Source organism: Oncorhynchus clarkii, chromosome 25 (assembly GCF_045791955.1).
Source record: "Oncorhynchus clarkii lewisi isolate Uvic-CL-2024 chromosome 25, UVic_Ocla_1.0, whole genome shotgun sequence".
NCBI classification, from domain to species: domain Eukaryota; kingdom Metazoa; phylum Chordata; class Actinopteri; order Salmoniformes; family Salmonidae; genus Oncorhynchus; species Oncorhynchus clarkii.
In genome coordinates, this window is record NC_092171.1 from 26,696,050 (window position 1) to 26,717,641 (window position 21,592).

General features: G+C 42.7%; 2 protein-coding genes across 5 annotated transcripts; one reads left to right on the forward strand and one right to left on the reverse strand.

Annotated features, from left to right (window-relative positions):
- Nucleotides 1-442: 442 nt before the first annotated feature.
- On the forward strand, nucleotides 443-1,824 carry LOC139383532 (ovarian cancer G-protein coupled receptor 1-like). Its single transcript, XM_071128102.1, has one exon. It carries the CDS (start codon nucleotides 548-550, stop codon nucleotides 1,619-1,621), a length of 1,074 nt encoding a protein of 357 aa, XP_070984203.1. The 5' UTR covers nucleotides 443-547; the 3' UTR covers nucleotides 1,622-1,824.
- Nucleotides 1,825-6,931: 5,107 nt separating this feature from the next.
- Nucleotides 6,932-18,178, reverse strand: LOC139383287 (D-glutamate cyclase). 4 transcript variants are annotated; one of them, XM_071127736.1, is made up of 12 exons: nucleotides 18,102-18,178; nucleotides 17,296-17,409; nucleotides 15,953-16,106; nucleotides 14,938-15,136; nucleotides 14,554-14,704; nucleotides 14,336-14,458; nucleotides 13,763-14,233; nucleotides 13,554-13,653; nucleotides 13,320-13,468; nucleotides 13,069-13,188; nucleotides 11,369-11,529; nucleotides 6,932-8,636 (listed from the first exon to the last, which is right to left on the reverse strand). In XM_071127736.1, the coding sequence occupies exons 2-12, from the start codon at nucleotides 17,399-17,401 to the stop codon at nucleotides 8,487-8,489; spliced, it is 1,884 nt and encodes a 627-aa protein (XP_070983837.1). In that variant the 5' UTR covers nucleotides 17,402-17,409; nucleotides 18,102-18,178; the 3' UTR covers nucleotides 6,932-8,486. The 4 variants fall into 4 exon arrangements, with proteins under 4 accessions (XP_070983837.1, XP_070983838.1, XP_070983839.1 ...); XM_071127737.1 differs by lacking the exon at nucleotides 18,102-18,178 and adding an exon at nucleotides 17,880-18,091; XM_071127738.1 differs by lacking the exon at nucleotides 18,102-18,178 and adding an exon at nucleotides 18,034-18,088.
- Between the last annotated feature and the right edge of the window lie 3,414 nt (nucleotides 18,179-21,592).

Genomic DNA, 21,592 nt, shown 5'->3' on the forward strand with positions numbered 1-21,592 from the left:
CAGGTGGGAAAGGGCAGTGTGGAGTGCAGTAGAGATTGGGTCATCTGGGGATCTGTTGGGGCGGTATGCCATTTGATGCACATAAAGTAGTAACTTCACCCTGATTCCAAACACCTCACAGATTGCAATAGATTTCCTGTCTGAATACTGCAGTGAGAGTAGTATGTGTCTACTGCCAATGTTTTTTTGCACACTTTTATAATAAAGTAAAGATGACACTTATGAGTAAAATTTGCCAATAGTTGCAACTGTAACATACTGGTATGTTATTTCAAGATGTGAGTGGCCATCACTATTTCCAGTTGAGTTAAGATTGTCACAGTCTGCTGGTGAAGCCTTGTTCTTAGAATGATATATTTAGACATGGACTATCAGATTACTCTCATCGTATGTATTTTCATTTCAGGACATTGACTTGATTTTTTTTTTCTCTTCCAGAGCTGAGTTGGAGACATGGCCTTTGTGTTGAGTCAACCTAACCATGGGTCTCGCAGCCTGGTAGTGTGTGGGTGCTACTACTAACAGAAAGGAACATGGCATTTGGGCCATGTCTGGCATGACGATGAACATGTTTAAGGTTGAGTCGGACTACATTAACTGCACCATCAGCCATGAGATCCACCAGTACCTGTTCTCTGGAGCCTACATCCTGGTCCTTCTGATCGGCGTGCCCACCAACGCCTTCTCCCTCTACCACGCCTGGCTGCAGCTGAGAGCCAAGAACGAGCTGGGGGTCTACCTGCTCAACCTGACCATGTCGGACCTCCTCTACCTGGCCTCGTTGCCTCTCTGGCTGCAGTACATCTTCCAGGGAGATGACTGGAGCCAAACGGAGTGGCTGTGCCAACTGTGTGGCTTCCTGCTCTATGAAAACATCTATATTAGTATAGGGTTCTTATGTTGTATCTCTATAGACCGTTACCTGGCCGTGGTGTACCCGTTCCACTTCACAGCATTCCGGAGCATGCGGGCAGCTACATTGGCCAGCGCGTTCATCTGGCTGAAAGAGATTGCCGTGGGTGTGGTCTTTTTCCGACACAAGGAACTAAGCACTGACCGCACCAACCAATCGGTTTGCTTTGAGCACTACCCCATGCAACCATGGGAGTATCCAATTAACTACTACCGTTTCTCCGTTGGTTTCCTGTTCCCCCTGGGCATCCTTTCCGTGTCGTATTTCAGAGTCCTGCGGGCAGTCAGGAAGAGCACTGGCACTCAGAGCGCCCAGAAGACCCGCATCAAGCACCTGGTGACCAGCACCATTGTCATATTCCTGGTATGTTTCTCTCCGTACCACGTGTTCCTGCTGCTGCGTACAGTCTTTGAGAGGGACTGCCCCTTCATCATCAGTATCTTCAACTACTATCACTTCTCCCTGCTGCTCACCAGCTTCAACTGTGTGGCTGACCCGGCGCTGTACTGCTTCGTCAGTGAGAGCGCCCAGCAGGGGATCCAGCAGGCCCAGGAGGCCTGTACCCAGGCCCTCTGCTGCAGCTGCCACAGGGGACAGCATAGCCCTGTTACCGCCACCACCACGGGGACAGACTCCAACGAGGTGGCCACCTCCAACGAGAAGGGGACAACAACCGTCACACCGCTGACACAGAACCAGATGATCTAGCAGTAATATAAATAATACATGGGTTTTATAAAGTTCTTTGGAAGGACCTAAAGATGCTTGAAGCTGGAGTCTAGGAGCTGGAACCAGATTTGGATGAGAGGGATGGTGGGAAAGATACTGACAGTGACATGGAACATTCTGCAATGAGATGTCATTAAAAAAAAGTGTTATAGCAGTGCTACAACAGTGTTTTAAGGTAATGTTTTTAATTTTTACAACACTTTCTTTTGAGATAGTTTTGAACTCAAAACTAACTCTATATAGTTGAGCAAATTTCTTCCTGTAACATTTTGTTTCTCTCTCATCACATTATTTAATATTAATTCTCAGGGTTTTAAATCCCAGACGGTGATTTCAGGAGTGACTGACTTCATACCTATCAGCACAGATCAGACATATCAACACGTGACCTAATATATTTCTATCGTAGGTCCTCTAGGATTCTTGGGTTAGATTCTTGCTGCTCAATATCTGTGAATCGCTCCCATTTCAGGGGTATGTAAAGGATTCCTCAACTTAGCTCAGATTCATAAATGACACTGTGTGTAGAGCATAAACAAAAATACATACAAACAGTGAGCTCCAAAAGTATTGGGGCAGTGACAATTTCTGTAATTCAGCACTTTGGATTTTAAGTCATATCCCACCAAAAATGATAACCTCCCCAGTTTATTTTTATTTATTTATTTCACCTTTATTTAACCAGATAGGCTAGTTGAGAACAAGTTCTCATTTGCAACTGCGACCTGGCCAAGATAAAGCGTAGCAATTCGACACATACAACAACACAGAGTTACACATGGAATAAACAAAACATACAGTCAATAATACAGTAGAACAAAAGAAAACAAAAAGTCTATATATAGTGAGTGCAAATGAGGTAAGTTAAGGAAATAAATAGGCCATGGTGGCGAAGTAATTACAATATAGCAATTAAACACTGGAATGGTAGATCGGCAGAAGATGAATGTGCAGGTAGAGATACTGGGGTGCAAAGGAGCAAAATAAATAAATACCAGTATGGGGATGAGGTAGGTAGATAGATGGGCTGTTTACAGATAGGCTAAGTACAGGTGCAGTGATCTGTAAACTGCTCTGACAGCTGGTGCTTAAAGCTAGTGAGGGAGATGTGAGTCTCCAGCTTCAGAGGTTTTTGCAATTCGTTCCAGTCATGGGCAGCAGAGAACTGGAAGGACAGACGACTAAAGGAGGAATTGGCTTTGGGGGTGACCAGTGAGATATACCTGCTGGAGCGCGTGCTACGAGTGGGTGCTGCTATGGTGACCAGTGAGCTGAGATAAGGCGGGGCTTTACCTAGCAGAGACTTGTAGATAACCTGTAGCCAGTGGGTTTGGCGACGAGTATGAAGCGAGGGCCAACCAACGAGAGCGTACATGTCGCCATGGTGGGTAGTGTATGGGGCTTTGGTGACAAAACGGATGGCACTGTGATAGACTGCATCCAGTTTGTTGGGTAGAGTGTTGGAGGCTATTTTATAGATGACATCACCGAAGTCGAGGATCGGTAGGATGGTCAGTTTTACGAGGGTATGTTTGGCAGCATGAGTGAAGGATGCCTTGTTGCGATATAGGAAGCCGATTCTGGATTTAATTTTGGATTGGAGATGCTTAATGTGAGTCTGGAAGGAGAGTTTACAGTCTAACCAGACACCCAGGTATTTGTAGTTGTTGTTATAGTTGTATTTGTAGTCAGAGCCGTCCAGAGTAGTGATGCTGGACGGGCGAGCAGGTGCGGGCAGCGATCGATTGAAAAGCATGCATTTAGTTTTACTTGCGTTTAAGAGCAGTTGGAGGCCACGAAAGGAGAGTTGTATTGCATTGAAGCTCGTCTGGAGGTTAGTTAACACAGTGTCCAAGGAGGGGCCAGAAGTATCAGAATGGTGTCGAGAATTGAACCCTGTGGCACACCCATAGAGACTGTCAGAGGTCCAGACAACAGGCCCTCCGATTTGACACACTGAACTCTATCAGAGAAGTAGTTGGTAAACCAGACGAGACAATAATTTGAGAAACCAAGGCTGTCGAGTCTGCCAATAAGAATGTTGTGATTGACAGAGTCGAAAGCCTTGGCCAGGTCGATGAATACGGCTGCACAGTAATGTCTCTTATCGATGTCGGTTATGAATCTTTGGGAATCTCAGACGCGGAAGAGAGGTTGAACAGGCTAGTAATAGGGGTTGCAACAATTTTGGCAGATAATTTTAGAAAGAGAGGGTCCAGATTGTCTAGCCCGGCTGATTTGTAGGGGTCCAGATTTTGCAGTTCTTTCAGAACATTGGCTATCTGGATTTGGGTAAAGGAGAAATGGTGGGGGCTTTGGCGGGTTGCTGTGGAGGGTGCCAGGCAGTTGACCGGGGTAGGGGTAGCCATGTGGAAAGCATGGCCAGCCGTAGAGAAATGCTTATTGAAATTCTCAATTATAGTGGATTTATCGGTGGTGACAAGTGTTTCCTAGCCTCAGAGCAGTGGGCAGCTGGGAGGAGGTGCTCTTATTCTCCATGGACTTTACAGTGTCCCAGAACTTTTTTGAGTTAGTACTACAGGATGCAAATTTCTGTTTGAAAAAGCTAGCCTTAGCTTTTCTAACTGCCTGTGTATTTTTGTTCCTAACTTCCCTGAAAAGTTGCATATCACGGGGGCTATTCAATGCTAATGCAGAATGCCACAGGTTGTTTTTGTGCTGGTCAAGGGCAGACAGGTCTGGCGTGAACCAAGGACTATATCTATTCCTTGTTATTGTAATGGTGAGAGGTTAGCATGTCGTGGGGGTATATTTATGCCTCTAACTTTCTCTCTAATCATTATTCATTCAGGTTTATCTGTAATCATGGTTGCATCCACAGTAATGTTAAGTGTTAAGAATCCTATTCTATTCTTACAATAAAAGGGACTCCAAAAGGACACATTATTCACCTTTCATTTCTATTGGGCACAAAATAATCTGAAACACATTCAAAACAAACAGCAAATGCATCAAACAAGTTTATACAGTTACAATCTTAACCTAGTAAAGATGTGCTATGAATATTGGACCAAATACATCACTTTTTACTACTTTATTACAGATATGAGTGAATTTGTTGTCTGAAATGTGGCTACTATGTACAAAAGGTGCTGTAATTTCTAAACAGTTCACCTGAAGAAAATGCCCTCAAATTAAAGCTGACAGTCTGCTCTTTAACCTTCATAGTCATTGTATCCTTTCAAATCCAAAGTCCTGGATTACAGAGCCAGAACAACAACAAATGTGTCACTGTCCCAATACTTGTGGAGCGGAGCTCACATAAATGCATACATTGGTTAAGCGCCTTAACAGAAATTCATTCATTTTGAATGTTATGTTGTTTTTATGCATCTCTGAGTGATGTTCTACTGATTCCCGGGTAATTTCATGTTTTAATGTGTATCTGAACTATTGCCGTTCAAGCAGGCAGAAATACTGCCGGTATGAAAAGTTATGCATCATTTAAAAGTTCTATATCTTGAAAACTTGATTTCTGACAGGCACAACATTGACTATCAACAGTGGACCAATTAAACAAATACCAAAAGATAGATTTTAAGTGGATTATTCCAGCGGAGTCCAGCTCAGTAGTACCCCAGAGGTCCTGACTGACTTGACTTCTTTGTGGAGCATAGGTCGATCACAATGTTCTCCACCGCATTCTCTTTCCCAGGGGCCTGCCCTGCCTCTATTAAGGATGTCTTAGTTGGAACAGCCCCATGTCTTCCCAGGCTGTGTCCTGGCCACACAGCCTGAGTATTTCCAGGTTAAACGACCCACAGGAGGACCAGCACAGCTGACCTCTCACCTTTCACACTGCACAGATTTTCTGCTGCATTTTTCCCCTCCTTACATTGGTATTTTTACTTTCTTAAGTACCAGATCTTCCCAAAGCAGAAGGACATAGGAAAATAGGCTTTTCAATGGTGAATGAGGCAGTTGTAAATCACCTAAGGATAGACTGGTTGTTCTCAGGATGATGATGAATTGGAACATGTAAGGCAAACATAGAGATATTCAGAGCTCATAAATCATGGGCGAATAACTTCATACAGTAGGAGACTGTGTAACAATAGTGTTGACTCATATGTCGCTATCAGCCCAGGGTCTCTAATGTTATCAAATATTGTATGTATATGCATGCATGTCACTTTAACCACACAATAAGAACATATGATATATCTGTTGAGTAATGTTCAAAGTCTATTTTTGTAGATATGTCTTAACCAATTCATGGGTTTAATGTTCTCTTCTCTTGTTGAATTCTTGATATTTGAAAGATTTGCTTTGTGGCCTTGCTTGACGTTAGCAGTGACACACTGTATTCAGTGATGCAGGAAATGCATTCTTGTTGCGTAGGATAGTTCTGTTACATGACTTTTATTCTACTTCTGCTGAAGTTATGAACCCTTGCTGTTTTTCTTTTCATTTGGTCTCATTGGAAATGTTCTCAGCACATCTCTCATATTTACAACATCAATATTAAAATGCTGCCATAATGTGTCAGGATTCTTCTGTAGAGTTAAGGTGTCTTCCTCTGGGATTGTGTTCTCTGGAAGAGAGGGCTTTCCTGTATTTGTTTCTCCAAGATTTGATGCATTCATTTGCATCTGATTTAGAATGCTCATCTGATATGTCTTAGGCATAAAACAAATTGTCTTGTGTGTTCTCATTTTTCACACTTTTGCCACCGTGTAGGAGTTTGAGGCAGATGCAACTACAGCCATTCCTCTATCAAGTCGACCATCTCTCTCACCTGTGAAGGAGTCGTCCCAGAAACACCCAGTTGGTTAACTTTGCCTTGGCAGTTGAAATTAGATTCCAAATAGAACTACACACTCAAACACAACTAATGCATCAAACTCCAAACACACTTGAAGCAGAACCGTGCATACACACACACACGGCTCAGTGGGACTAGAGTTGAATTGACACTAATTGTCAGCGTCCTGTTTTTGTTGGGCTGAACCAGAGCTCCACAGATAACAGTTCAGTTCTGCATTTTAACATTTATTTTATCAAGTAAGCAACTCATTAATTCCATCATTGAGTAATGCTAAACATTCTCAGGTGTAACCAGTCGCTAGCAAAGAAAAAGCCCTGGTTTGTTTATTAACCTAGCAACAGAAGCCTCCTTGGACGACACTAACTTTACTTTGGCTGAACCTAGAAGGAAAGGGCTTCATTTGGAAAGGTCAAACCTAATATCATTGCTTTCTATTATATCCATGTTAGATAAGAAAACCATAGATAAACAAACTGTGACATAAGGACTAGAAGCAAGAATAGGAGCATAATGTTGGATTTAATTATTTGGCAGGAGAATTCACAGTCTTCAGTCTTTGCAGGATTGCCTGAAACCATACCATGTGTTTGTCAAACAGTGTTGACGGTAAGATGTGTGTGTGAAAGGTTGTTTTAGACAGATCTGTGAGTGACCTTGGCTGCGGAGGGAGGAAGTAAGGGAGAGAAGGTGGGATATTTAGGGAGGGTGGCCCCTAGCATGGCTCACACTGGCACTGATAGTAGATGAAATCATGTTTCAGTGGAATCTCTGCGTCTAATCAGATAACAGCACTTTGATTACTTTTCAAATTAGTATTGCATGATGTAACAGTTTATGTAGTGTATTAAAATAATCACAAGTGACTATGATTTTGAATACAAATGTCATTAACACCATTAATATTAGTAAGACAGTGTGTGTTGAGTAACTTTAAACAATATCTCTGAATAATTACAGAGGGTTTTTAGAACACAGGTTTCAGTGGTACTCTGCTCTTAGCAAGTGTTTTGCTCACCAACTCATAGCTAAGGAAGACAAAAAGTTACCAAGTCAGTATTTCTGGTGTGTAAAACACATAGACCCCTCTGACTTTTATATGGAAGCTGGAGACGAAGTGTTAGTAGAATAGCACAGTTGGCAGTGTGCCACAAAGGCAGTCAACTGTCCCTGAGAGCAGTCTGCCTTCGGATCTGTGCGTGCGTGTCTGTCCATTGTGCGTGCGTGACTGATTCTCTATTTGGTTATATTAATTTGGTCCTACTAATCAACACAAGATGATTTTACTAACAAAAAAACAACACTTTACAACAAGATATTTGAGAGGTTGGGAATTGTGGTATTCAAGGTCTATATCACAAAAAACAGTTGTATATAGTTCTAATCTAGTGCCTTGTTTATAATAGAATTAAGATCACAAAGCTATAAAATCAACTTGGTTTATGGCGTTGTCTGATATCAGGCTTTAGCTTGTAATATTATAGTAACATAATATATGCAACGTAGCAGACACTTTTATCCAAAGCAACTTAGTCATGTATACATACATTTTATGTATGGGTGGGCCCGGGAATCGAACCCCCTACCCTGGCAGTACAAGCGCCATGCTCTACCGACTGAGCTACAAAAGGATAAAGGTTTTTAATTTATGAAGTTCGTAATAAACGTTCGGGAGCAATTAAATATACAGCTGCAGGCAATTCACAACTCCTCCAACTCCACACCTCATTTCTTGGTTTGATCCAAACATGACAGCATCAAACTCAAGCCTTTAGGAAGGCTGCCATGTACTGTAATATCGTGATCAGGTTCCATGCAATCAGATGATTAATGATGTGAGATAGTGTAGGGTTTTGCAGTGTAGTAGCTTTTGGCTCGGGTGGTGCTTCCCCCTGGTCACAGACCAAAGACCATCTCCAATCGTTGGGGGAGGTGGTGTGGTGGATAGGGAGGAGGAGGGGATGCGAATGACAGCAACGGCATGCTATTTTCACTACTCTGCGTGGGTTGGTGGTGTGATCACTACCCTTCATAGGTGGTAGTTTGTAAGGTGTAGTTTCACTTTCTCTGTGAGGTGCGGTCCCTGAGCTTTATGATGAGGTCAGAGTGTGTGGGGTGAAAGGTCAGGCCGTCCACCTCCATGCCCAGGGTTCCTGTCTTTCCGCTGCGGACACCATGTTGTACCAGGATGGACAGCATCTCCTCCTCCTGTGGCATGGCAAACAGAGACCGATGACACAGGTTTAAATATAGCAGACTGTTTCTCAAACTGGTCCTCTGGACCCCCATCAAGTCCACATTTATGTTTAATTGCAACACTACCACACCTGATGTAACTATAAATAATGACTGGGGATCTGGAGGAAACACTGACCTATAGTGCATTCGGAATGTATTCAGACCCCTTGACTTTTCTCACATATTGTTACGTTTTTTTTAATATCCCAAGTGGCGCAGTGGTCTAAAGCACTGCTTCTCAGTGCTAGAGGCGTCACTACAGACACCCTGGTTCCGTGATTGGGAGTCCCATAGGGCGGTGCACAATTGGCCCAGCATTGGCCGGTGTAGGCTGTCATTTGAAATATGTATTTGTTCTTAACTGACTTGCCTAGTTAAATAAAGGTTGAATAAATAAAATAAATTGACACACAATACCCCAATGACAAGGCAAAAACAGGTTATAGACATTTTTGCAAATGTATTTAAAATAAACTGATAAAACATTTACATAAGTAATCAGACCCTTTACTCAGTACTTTGTTGAAGCACCTTTTGGCAGTGATTACAGCCTCGAGTATTCTTTGGTATGACACTACAAGCTTGGTACACCTGTATTTGGGGAGTTTCTCCCATTCTTCTCTGCAGATTCTCTCTAGCTCTGTCAGGTTGGATGGGGAACGTCACTGCACAGCTATTTTCAGGTCTCTCCAGAGATGTTTGATCGGGTTCATGTCCGGTCTCTGGCTGGGCCACTCAAGGACATTAAGAGACTTGTCCCGAAGCCATTCTTGCTTTGTCTTGGCTGTGTGCTTAGGGTCGTTGTCCTGTTGTTGTAAGGTGAACCTTTGCCCCAGTCTGAGGTTCTGAGAGCAAGATTTCATCAAAGATCTCTCTGTACTTTGCTCCGTTAATCTTTCCCTTGATCCTATTCTCCCAGTCCCTGCCACTGAAAAACATTCCCACAGCAGAGAGTAGTATTGGCCAGGTGATGAGTGGTGCCTGGTTTCTTCCAGATGTGACGCTTGGCATTCAGGCCTAGGAGTTCAATCTTCGTTTCATCAGACCAGAGAATCTTGTTTCTCATGGTCTGAGAGTCCTTTAGGTGCCACTTGGCAAACTCCAAGCAGGCTGCCATGTGCCTTTTACTGGAGGAGTGGCTTCCGTCTGGCCACTCTACCATAAAGGCCTGATTGGTGGAGTGTTGCAGAGTTGTTTGTCCTTCTGTAAGGTTCTCCCAACTCCACAGTTGAACTCTAGAGCTCTGTCAGAGTAACCATTGGGTTCTTGGTCACCTCCCTGACCAAGGCCCTTCTCCAATTGCTCAGTTTGGCTGGGCAGCTAGCTCTAGTAAGAGGCTTGGTGTTTCCAAACTTCTTCCAGAATGATGGAGACCACTGTGTTCTTGTGGACCTTCAAAGCTGCAGAAATGTTTTGGTACCTTTCCCCTGATCTGTGCCACGACACAATCCTGTCTCGGAGCTCTACAGACAATTCCTTTGACCTCATGTCTTGGTTTTTGCTCTGACATGCACTGTCAACTATGGGACCTTATATAGATAGGTGTGTTCCTTTCCACATGTCCAATCAATTGAATTTACCACAGATGGACTCCAATCAACTTGTAGAAACATCTCAAGGATGATCAATGGAAACAGAATGCACCTGAGCTCAATTTAGAGTCTTATAGCAAAGGGTCTGAATACTTACGTAAATAAGGTATTTTTTTGATTTTTTTTTATACATTTGCAAAACCAAATCTAAAAACCTGTTTTCACTTTGTCATTATTGGGTATTGTGTGTAGATTGATGAGATGTTTTATTTAATCAATGTTAGAATTAGACTGTAACGTAACAAAATGTGGAAAAAGTCAAGGGGTCTGAATTACAGTGCTCGTCTCACTGCAACCTGCTCATGCACTGTTTAACCATCACTTCCCAAGTACTGTAATACAGATGCTGTAATGTAAAGAATATTATGAGATGGCTTAAATGCTAGTTGTGAGTTAGTTGAGTTAAACATCTGTGTCAAGTGCTGTATAAATCTCACAACACTGGGTATCTGTTCCTAAACCTATTGAAAATAAGCAGTGTTTTAAATGAAAAGGTTGGCTTGCAAAAGTATATGCTTTATCTATGGCTAGGGGCCAGCACAGATTGCCACATTTTGCTATAGATAGGGCATATACTTTTGCAAGCCAACCTTTTAATTTAAAACACTGCTTATTTTCAATAGGTTTAAGAACAGATGCCCAGTGTTGTGAGATGTATACAGATGTATAGGTTAATGACACATTGGCTTTGCTGGGGTTCTGAAGTGGTCTGGGAGTTCACCACGCATACAAAAATGTCCAGAATGTGGCGGCCCGGCCTTTCTCTAGGGACTCTATCTGCACCTCACTATAATGATCTCACTGTAACAGTGGAGGGCCTCTGCTCTGACCCCATGCCTACGATCTGCATGTAATGAAGCATAGATATACCTAGAGACATATAGACATAGAATTAGTTTGGCCTAGAGCCGGGCCTGGACATTCCTACCTTGACTACATCCCTGGCCCAGTTCAACTGATGTAAAACGCTTTTGATACAGCGGTGGTGTAAACATTTTTGTGCAGACAAACTCAACATTATCATTTGTATCACAACCGTTACGTTGCCCTTACGTTGTTGTCAAATGTATTGTTCTTAAGTTGTAGAGTGTGATCTAGGAACTACCGTACCTTGGCTACAGAGGGCAGGCTAGCAGCCCAGGCCTGGTGCTGGTCCTGGGTAGGTGGGTGAGGCTGGCCCAGGCCTTTGTGGAGGTACCGCTGGTGGATGGGACAGAGACTGAGGATGTATAGAGCACAGGCCATGCCGTAGCCTCCCCAGTTAGACACTCCTACAACCCAGAGACAGGTAGAGACGAAGAACAGGATGAGATTCAAAACAGTTTTACAACTTCCATTTTTCTCAGTCTCCCTCATACACCCTCTTAATAATGCTGTCTCATGATCTAATGATTTTTTTTATGATAAACACAAATGGTTATACACTGGGTGCAGATGTCAGTTCAATGTCTAGTTTTCCATTTACATTTGGTGATTCCAACGTGAAATCAACAAACAATTTCATGTCATTGGATTGTCGTTAAAAGTTGTGTGAAAAAAATACTAAATGCCCTTACGTTGTTGACTTTCTACAAATCCAAGCAGTTTTTCACATTGATTCAACACCACATTTATTTAACCCTTATTTTACCAGGTAAGTTGACTGAGAACACGTTCTCATTTATAGCAACAACCTGGGGAATAGTTACAGGGGAGAGGAGGGATGAATGAGCAAATTGTAAGCTGGGGATGATTAGGTGGCCATGAAGGTCAGATTGGGAATTTAGCCAGGACACCGGGGTTAACAACCCTATTCTTACAATAAGTACCATGGGATATTTATTGACCAGAGAGTCAGGACACCCGTTTAACATCGTATCCTAAAGACGGCACCCTACACAGGGCAATGTCCCCAATCACTGTCCTGAGTCATTGGCAATTTTTTTAGACCCTCCAACACCACTTCCAGCAGCATCTGGTCTCCCATCCAGGGACTGACCAGGACCAACCCTGCTTAGCTTCAGAAGGGTGGTATGCTGCTGGCACGGATGTTGAAACAATGTTGATTCAATCAGTTTTTGCCCAGTGGGTTGTCTCTCTTGTCTGCGAGTGTAAACTTCTCAACATAATAAGTTGGGCACTATATCAAGTTTAAGTGTTGTGTGTGTAAAGTATTAATTGGAAATCTTACTCACCGAATGCTCTGTGAATACTCTATTGTTGTGTGTGTGTGTGTGTGTTGTCTGAGGTGAGCCGGAAACTTTTTCTTCTCCTCTGGTCAGCTGAAGCAAGAAACTACTTCTGCTCTGACCGATGATTCATGGTGAGAGGATGTTGAGGTGAGAGCGTCTGACTGTTTTAGTGTGTGTGTGTGTGTATTCTGAGGTGAACCGGACAGTTTCTCTTCTCTTCTGGTCAGCTGACGCAAGAAACTACTTCTGCTCTGACCTCTGATTCATGGTGAGAGGATGTTGGTGAGAGCGTGTCTGACTGTTTCAGTGAGCATGTCTGTGGTGGTGAAACTGTCCTGCAGTAGCACACAGCCTGACTATATGGAATGCAGTTCATAATACACAACCCTTGATCAAACCTGAGACAACCATCCTTCTGCCTGCAGAAAGCACTGGAGAATGAGCTCCAATCTGCTCATTGTAAATCTAAACGCAGTATCTAATAATATAATCAGGGTAGGAGAGTAACAAATTACATTTAGAAAGTAACATACCCAACCCTTAATATAATATAGTAAATAATCCTGGAAGGATGGTCACTAAAGGCAATTTGAAACGTAAATAAATAAAGTCTAAATGAATACATAATTAATTCCCAACCTGCAGTGATGGCAAAGTCAGCAGCCACGTCACAGGCTATCAGGCTCCCATTGGGCATGTGTTCTCTCACTGCCTCCTTCACCTTGCCCATGCCCAGCTCGTTCCCGCCATCTCCTATCCCTATTTACACACACACACACACACTTAAGTCTGTATTGAGACATGCATATTATTCTACAGATCTGTGTGCATAGCGGGTGGACCTTTTAGTAGCCTACCTGAATACCAAACTCCATAGTATCTGTACCAACCTGTGGTGCTGATGCCAGGGATGATGCTGGCTGTGGTGAATAGATCATCTATAGGGTCCACCAGGTGTTTGATGTTCACTCCTCTCATATTGTAGTAGTTCCCATCAGATGCTCTGCCACTGCGCTCTATTGCCACCAAGTGGTCAAACCTGAGCATAACAGACAAAATACTAAATTGACCCACGTGAATAGGATGGAGTGAAAGGTGTGCGTGTTGAAAGCTGAGGTCATCACCTGGGCTTTTTATGGTCTCCGTTATGACACAGGAAGTACAGTGCTGAGTCTGGGCTGTTGCCTTGGTAACTGAGCAGTGGTACGGCTGTCTTTATCACACCTAGAAACACAAACAGGTTAGAGGGCAGCCAAACATATGTAGCTAAACTGACAGAATTCTGTATAGAGTCAGGGCTAGGGCACACGTACACATATGCCAAATCATGTACCTTTCTTTACCGCATCCTCCATAATCCTCTGATTCATCTCCAGGGCACGGTGATCCGTCACTATAGCAACCTCCTTCTGGAGGGCCTGGAGAGTGGCTGCTATGGCGATGGCTCCGGGGGGCCCGTCTGTCTCCTCAGGGGGGTTGTGTGTGTAGTGGGTGGGGAACCCCGTAGTGATGAGCACAGATGAAGAGTGGGAGAGGGACAGGCAAGACCTCAGCAACTCATCCTGGACAAACAATGCACGGATACCTCTCTCCCCTGGGTCCTCGCCAATGATCTTCTCCAGGTCTCGTATGCTCTGGACTACAGCCTTGGACGCCACACTGAAGTGCAAAGGCTGCTGGGAGATGGAGAAAGTCAGAGGGCATTGGTCAGGCTCAGGGGTGGATGTGGACGCAAAGACGGATGAGTCCTGTCGATCAGTGAGGAACATGCAGCCTGGAGAGTGGGTGAATGCCAGTGGGGGCTCTGAGGAGGAAGAAGAATACTTTGTCAATGGGAAACCAACACCATATGTGTCTTGTTAGCCAGTTGTGCAGTAAGAAATATTACAACCAGACAGCCACTCACTGCAACTCTGGACAGCCTCCACACCAGTGACCCCACAGGCCCAGAACGCAGGTACATCTCCTGGGCCAAGGGCCACCGGGTCCCCATACTCCGGCCTGGATATGTCCTGGATCCCCAGCACAGCTGTGATGAGATGTTGCAGACTCAGACAGAATGTAAATTGCTAGAAAAGGCCTTTTGGTTTTCTACAAACAAAGGACTCATCTGCAGTTGTGTACCTGGGTCCCCGATGTGGATGGGTCCTCCATGGGCCAGAGGGGTCAGGTGAGTGATCTGGGCCACAAGGTCCAGCTTCTCCTCAGGTACCGGTCTCATAGTCACCACCATAGGGCACTGGAACTGACCCACTCCTCTACACTGGAGAGATGTCTGCAGAGGGGACAGTGTATTAAAAAACAGGCCTAAATGATGTGCTTTACTCATTGTGTATATTGTATGTCTTGTCTCTTGAACTATGCATATGTTTCTTTCCAAATCAGAAATATGGTAATTAGGAGCCTGTGAAAAAGAATGTCCTTCTTGGTGGAAAATCACTATATTCTGTTGGCACAGTGAGTCGCTCCAGATTTCTACCTGGCAGAAACCCTCCTTCCCAGTCTCACCCTGAACATGCTGACATTACAGTTCTGCTCCACATTTCGGACAGGGACTCCGGCCTTCTGCAGTGTCCTCTCAAAGCTGAAGCTACAGCCCAGGTAGAAGCTGACCATGTCCTGGAGCTGACCGCTGTAGGACATCAGGCTGGACACTCTGGATACCAGCAGGCCATCCTTAAACACACAGTACTGGGGACAGTCCACTCTGTAGAAAAGTAGATGTATAGAAATGCTTTTGATATTGTACTACTGATTGTTTTTGTTCTATCATTGTAAAGCAACTTTGGGTCCTTGACAGACAGGCACAGAGAGACAGACAGGCAAACAGACAGACAGATGCAGCAAGAGAGCTAGGAATAGACTGGAGAAGCTGTTTGAATGCTATTTACTGTTGATCAAACAGAACTCGCATTGTCTAGTGAATAGGAAGTGGAAAATACTCTGGCACGGTTCCCTTTCCTGAGAACATGGACTAGAGCCTACATTCACACAACGCAGCCTGTTTTTATTGAAAGTCTCTGCACACACAAACAACAACACTAGCTTTACTGCAGTGTGAAAGGTTGGAAAACAATGGGGGAAGATGAATGGGTAAATGTCTCAGTTATAAAATGTGCCATAAACGCAGGGTCATGTCCTGGAAATAATTACATGAATACAAGACAGAGATTATCCTCAAGCGTTAAATCTACATGGCCACTCAGAGTAGACTTTGCCCGGCCTGAACTGCTATATTCTGAACACATAAAATAACCTCACATGGGTAGTCAAGGGATTGCTTCAAGACATAAAAATGACCATCACAACTCTCTAGAGTTAGCATCACATGACTGCCTCCCTAGATTCAGGAATACCCCCCATAATAACATTAAATATAACCCATTCAAGATAGTGCAGTCTCTGTAGGCTTATTGTGTGATGTGTTTGTTGGTATCATGTATTATGTAGTGTCCATGTTATTTGGTTGCATTTGTATTGTAATGGTTGTCGGATTTTGTGTTAGGGGTGTTTCAGTCAGTACCTGATGTCTGCGTCTGCAGCGAGAGGTGGACAGCCCCACTCCCCAGGCTGACTCCTGTACAGCAGGGGCAGGGGGCTGGGGTTGGCATGGCAGAATGCCTCGAAGTCATCTGCTAGGCTCTTATGGAGGATCACCACATTAGCCTGCTGGTAGCCTGTCAATCAGATGTTGATGATGAAAAGGAATATTGAGTCAGATTGTACACTGAATTATAATGCATTGTTTGATTCAGATGTGTGCCTCTCTATAAAGACTGGGGGAGAGAAAGTGAGGAAGTTAAATATTTGAGCTTGTCCAGTGCATGAGGTTGCATTCAATAATTAACCATTACATCAAAGATTTTAACTGACAGTAGTCACACAAAATGTACTGCACTGTAGGTCTATAGAACAATGTTACTTTCTTATCCTTTGTTGCCATCCTGAATGCCCTAAATGTAAACGTCACTCTGACGATACAGCTGGTTAATTTTTCAAGCAGTATTGTTGTGATATTTAAGCAATAAGGCACAAGGGTGTGTGGTATAGCCAATTTACCACGGCTAAGGGCTGTGACGCAACGCAGAGTGCCTGGATACAGCCCTTAGCCGTGGTATATTAGCCATATACCACAAACTCCCGATATACCTGATTTCTATTATAAACTGGTTACCAACGTACTTAGAGAAGTAAAAATAAATGTTTTGTCATACCCGTGGTATACTGTCTGATATACCACGGCTGTCAGCCAATCTGCATTCAGGGCTCGAACCACCCAGTTTAAAATATGCTATATGTCATACCTACCTGCAGCAAGTCCAGAAGTGTTCTCTATGCCATGGTTTTTCTTACGGATCAGAGCCCTTAGCGCACTAGAACTCATAACAGACTGACACTTAGACATCTCTACTGACCTGGCTCAGCTACTGTTGCCTCTCACCTCACTGCTGTCTACTAGAGGGTGCGCTATATTGGTTATTTTGTCAATGGGTGTCAGATGTAGGCTAATCTCATTGACCAAACGCCTCCTCCAAATGCTTAGCCTTAGAATGGATGAGGTTTGATATCAGGCTACTGTAGTGACACTGGCCAGACAGATTTATATACTGAGTCAATGTGAGACATACTACTGAGAGATACTACTGTAGCTGGAATTAGGTAATGGGTTACATATTCACATACAGCCAGGTGATGGAATCAACTTCCTAAAATAATGATTGACCTTGGTCTCAAAATAGAAAACTGACATTTGCTGAAAAGATACATGTCTATTGTCTGTTTTTCTATTGATTGGATTAGATCGATTCTGGTGATCAACATATTAAACTCGATGAAAGTGGAAGTGGTGTTACTTGGATGTCTTACCTGAGCACGGTCTAGTGGTGGTGGCCTTTACACACACTAGTCTTTGCACTGGATACCGTTGAATTGAGTTGGTGAGTGACCTTATACCTTGCCACGCCTGAAACATGCTTAAACCTGAAATGAGAGGTAGGCAAAAAGCACACAGGCCTATTCAAAATGCATCTAAAATACTTTCTTTGGGGGTAATCAATCATTTCAAAACTGTGACATCCGAGTGGCTAGCTAATGCTATTCAAATTTGGCTGAAAAGTGTTGTAATAATTACACAAAGAGGTTTGAGTTTATTATGTAAGTGCAAAGTGGGAGGCATACGCATGCGTCCTCTTTAACATGATACATGTATAACCTATGTATACCATACAATTTATGTTTACGAATAATGGTAGCACATGATAAGAAAACATATAAGCTTCTTGTCGATTTTTCACTGTGCATGGTGAAAGGAAGTGGAAAGCGCAAAGCAAACAATTTCTGATATAAACCGCTCTGAATGCATGGTATGAATGTTTTTAGTAGTAGCTAATGAATATTCCCATAAACGAATTTGGAAGAAAAAATAATAATAATCTTGCAAATGGCAATACTTCCGCTCAGTCCGTGCACTTCATTTCCACTAGATAACACAGCCACAAAGTCAAAATCGTAAAGATTCCTAAAATAAACAAAAAATATTTGTTGGTATTAATTTAAGGTTATGGTAAGGCATAAGGTTAGCAGTGTCGTTAGGTTTAAAATCACATTTTAAGAAGAGAAAGTGTAGAAATAGGCGGGGTGACTCTGGTAAATAGTGACGACTACTGACTGACCTTGGGTGTTTTCATGTTTGGGTTTTCTTCTCGCGAGAATCTAGGCAATACTGGATCCGAAATCTCACAGTGTACCCAATTCCATAACAAAACTGAAGAGTGAGTAATAGATCTGTAATTTTCATTGAAAGCAAGTTTAAGTAGAGGGAGATCAGTTCAATGTGCGTCTTTTATATGCTTCCCTTCTTAAGTTTACTTATTTAGTCTTTTACTTTTGGTTTTGTGCACCAGCTTCAAATGGCTAAAAATACGTTATTTTTCGTTATGTAAAATATATTTAGATATTACAATGACTGTACACTCTACTTGCTTGTTTTGCCACATAAACTGAAATTAGACGAACTATTAGAATTTTAGCAACCAGGAAATGGCAGAGCGATTAATGCATAGTGCATTTTTAACTTATCCCATCCATCATCCATAAGATATACTAAACAAAAATATAAATGCAACGATTTTACTGAGTTACAGTTCATGTAAGGAAACCAGTCAATTGAAATAAATTCATTAGGCCCTAATCTATGGATTTCACATGACTGGGAAGGTGCCACAGCAATGGATGGGCCTGGAAGGGCATAGGCCCACCCAGTTGGGAGCCAGGCCAGCCAATCAGAATGAGCTTTTCTCCACAAAAGTGCTTTATTACAGACAGAAATACTCCTCGGTTTCATCAGCTGTCCAGGTGCCTGGTCTAAGACGAAGCCAGAGGTCCTGGGCTGGTGTGGTTGGACGTACAGCCTAATTTTCGAAAACGACGTTGGAGGTCGGGTTATGGTAGAGAATGAACATTCAAATCTCTGGCAATAGCTCTGGTGGACATTCCCTGCAGTCAGCATGCCAATTGCATGCTCACTCAACTTGAGACACCTGTGGCAAGGTGCACCTGTGTAATGATCATGCTATTTAATCAGCTTCTTGATATGCCACACCTATCAGGTGGATGGATTATCTTGGCAAAGGAGAAGTGCTCACTAACAGGGATGGAAAAACATGTGTGCACAGAATTTGAGAGAAATAAGCATTTTGTGTGTATGGAACATTTCTGGGATCTTTTATTTTAGCAAATGAAACTTTGGACCAACACTTTACATGTTGCATTTATATTTTTGTTCAGTATAAGTACACATTGTAGGATCAAATAAAGCTATTTTAAAGAGAACAGTAGGCATTTATCAACAGTATTATTTAATGTGTCATCCAGCTCATCCATCTCGTAGATAATCATGATTCATTTAACAATATACATAAATATTTTGAAATCCTTTGATGATTATTGCTTTACAGTAAAATGTATTGGTTGGATACATCCATTTATAGCAAGAGAAATACATTCAAGTTAAACACCAATGTCTTAAATTTAAGTTGTTTTTGTAATAACTCTATAGTCTACCTTTTATCAATTTTGCTGAATTACCTTACGACCCTTCACTCACAGTGAACCAGGGAACATTCACTTAAGAGTCTCTCACAATTGTGTGTATAACATCAGAGCCAAAGTAGGTGTGTGTGTGCGCGTGTTGTGTTCATGCATGCCATACAGTGCAGTCAAGTTTAATGGTGACTTCCTCTCAAAGTTTCTATTTGACAAAGGTTTTCACCAACAGAAGTGGGTATTTAGTGAGATATGGTACTCCTTATAGAGCTATGATAAACATCAGTGCATTGTTTGTTTACTGACAACATGGATATGACCCTACAGGAGACCCTCAGCCCCACCTGGTGACAAATTATTTAAACTTAGATCTGCTCATCCATTCATTTCAAAATGTATTGTTACGATTACAAAAAATGCACTTATCCCTTAGTTCATATGTGATAACAACAACTAAAACCCATGTCACAAAATTATATTATTTTCATGACATGAGTAGAATGCTTTAGGGATGGAATAAATCAAGTGAGATTTGAAAATATATGGCCACTTTTCCAAGACCAATTTTCAAAATGTTTTTTTTGTTTCTTGGAGTTAAGAGTTGCACATGAAAAATACAGGAGTAGAGGCTTCTATCCCGGTTACAATAAGAATATACAGTACAGAATAAAACACAAGACATCAATGAGACTGTAAGAGGATGGACAAATATCCAGGGCACAGGCAGGGCACCATTGTCTTATACCGCCTGCCTTTAACACACCAGGGTCGTGTTCATTAGGCACCACATTTAAGAAATGGACTGAAACATGGAGGGGACTATCTGTTCTTGTCCAATAAAAAATTATTATTTTAGTTTCTATTGCAAAATGTTTTCCATTGCGTGCTGTAATGAACATGACCCAGACCAGTACTAGAGCCTGCCCTTTGTTTGTTTGTTTATTTACCATGCACCTAAGGTGTAGGTGACATCATAACTCAGACCATAATAAACAGACCGTAGCAACATTCATCTGGCTTTCGTTCAACACTGACATTACCCTCCTGTCAGATCAGATCATCACTTAACATTTAACAATGCACCAGCTACTACCACTGAGAAAAGAAAATGTATTTTGTGTGTATGTTTATGAGATTGCCTGTGCCTGTTTGAAAAGTTTGTGTATGTGTACTTTGGGCATGGGGAGTAAACATTTGACAAGTGTGTGTGTGTGTGTGTTTTGTGCATGCATAAATGTGTGTGCATAAGTTCATGTACTTGTATAGTATAAATGATTTCAGCAGCTTCAATAAAAAAAATAATTCTCAAATGCATAATATACTGTACCACCCTTAACTGGTCCTCTTTTAATTGAGATTGCATACATATGTTTATATAATACACTCAGTGGCTAGTTTATTAGTTATACTCATCTAGTACTGGGTCGGACAACCTTTGCCTCCAGAACAGCCTCAATTCTTCAGGGGATGGAAACATTGCTCAATTGGTATCAAGGGACCTAACGTGTGCCAGGAAAACATTCCCCACACCATTACACCACCTCCACCAGCCTGTACCGCTGACACCAGGCAGGATGAGTCCATGGACTCCTGCTTCTTATATCCAATCCTGACTCTGCCAACAGAATGATGCAACAGGAACCGGGATTTGTCAGACCAGGTGATGTTTTTCCACTCCTCAGTTGTCCAGTGTTGGTGATCGCGTGCCCACTGGAGCCACTTCTTGTTTTTAGCTGATAAGAGTAGAACCCAGTGAGGTCGTCTCTGCAATAGCCCATCCGTGACAAGGACCAAAGAGTTGTGTGATTCGAGATGCCGTTCTGCACACCACTGTTGAACTGCGCCGTTATTTGCCTGTTTGTGGCCCACCTGTTAGCTTGCACAATTCTTGCCATTCTCCTTCAACTTCTCATCAACGAGCTGTGTTTGCCCACAGGACTGATGCTGACTGGATGTTTTTTGTTTGTCACACCACTCTCGGTAAACACTAGACTGTCGTGCGTGAAAAGCCCAGGAGGCTGGTTGTTTCTGAGATACCAGAACCGGCGCACCCGACACCGACAATCAAACCATGCTCAAAGTCGCTTAGGTCACTAGTTATGACCATTTTAACGTTCAA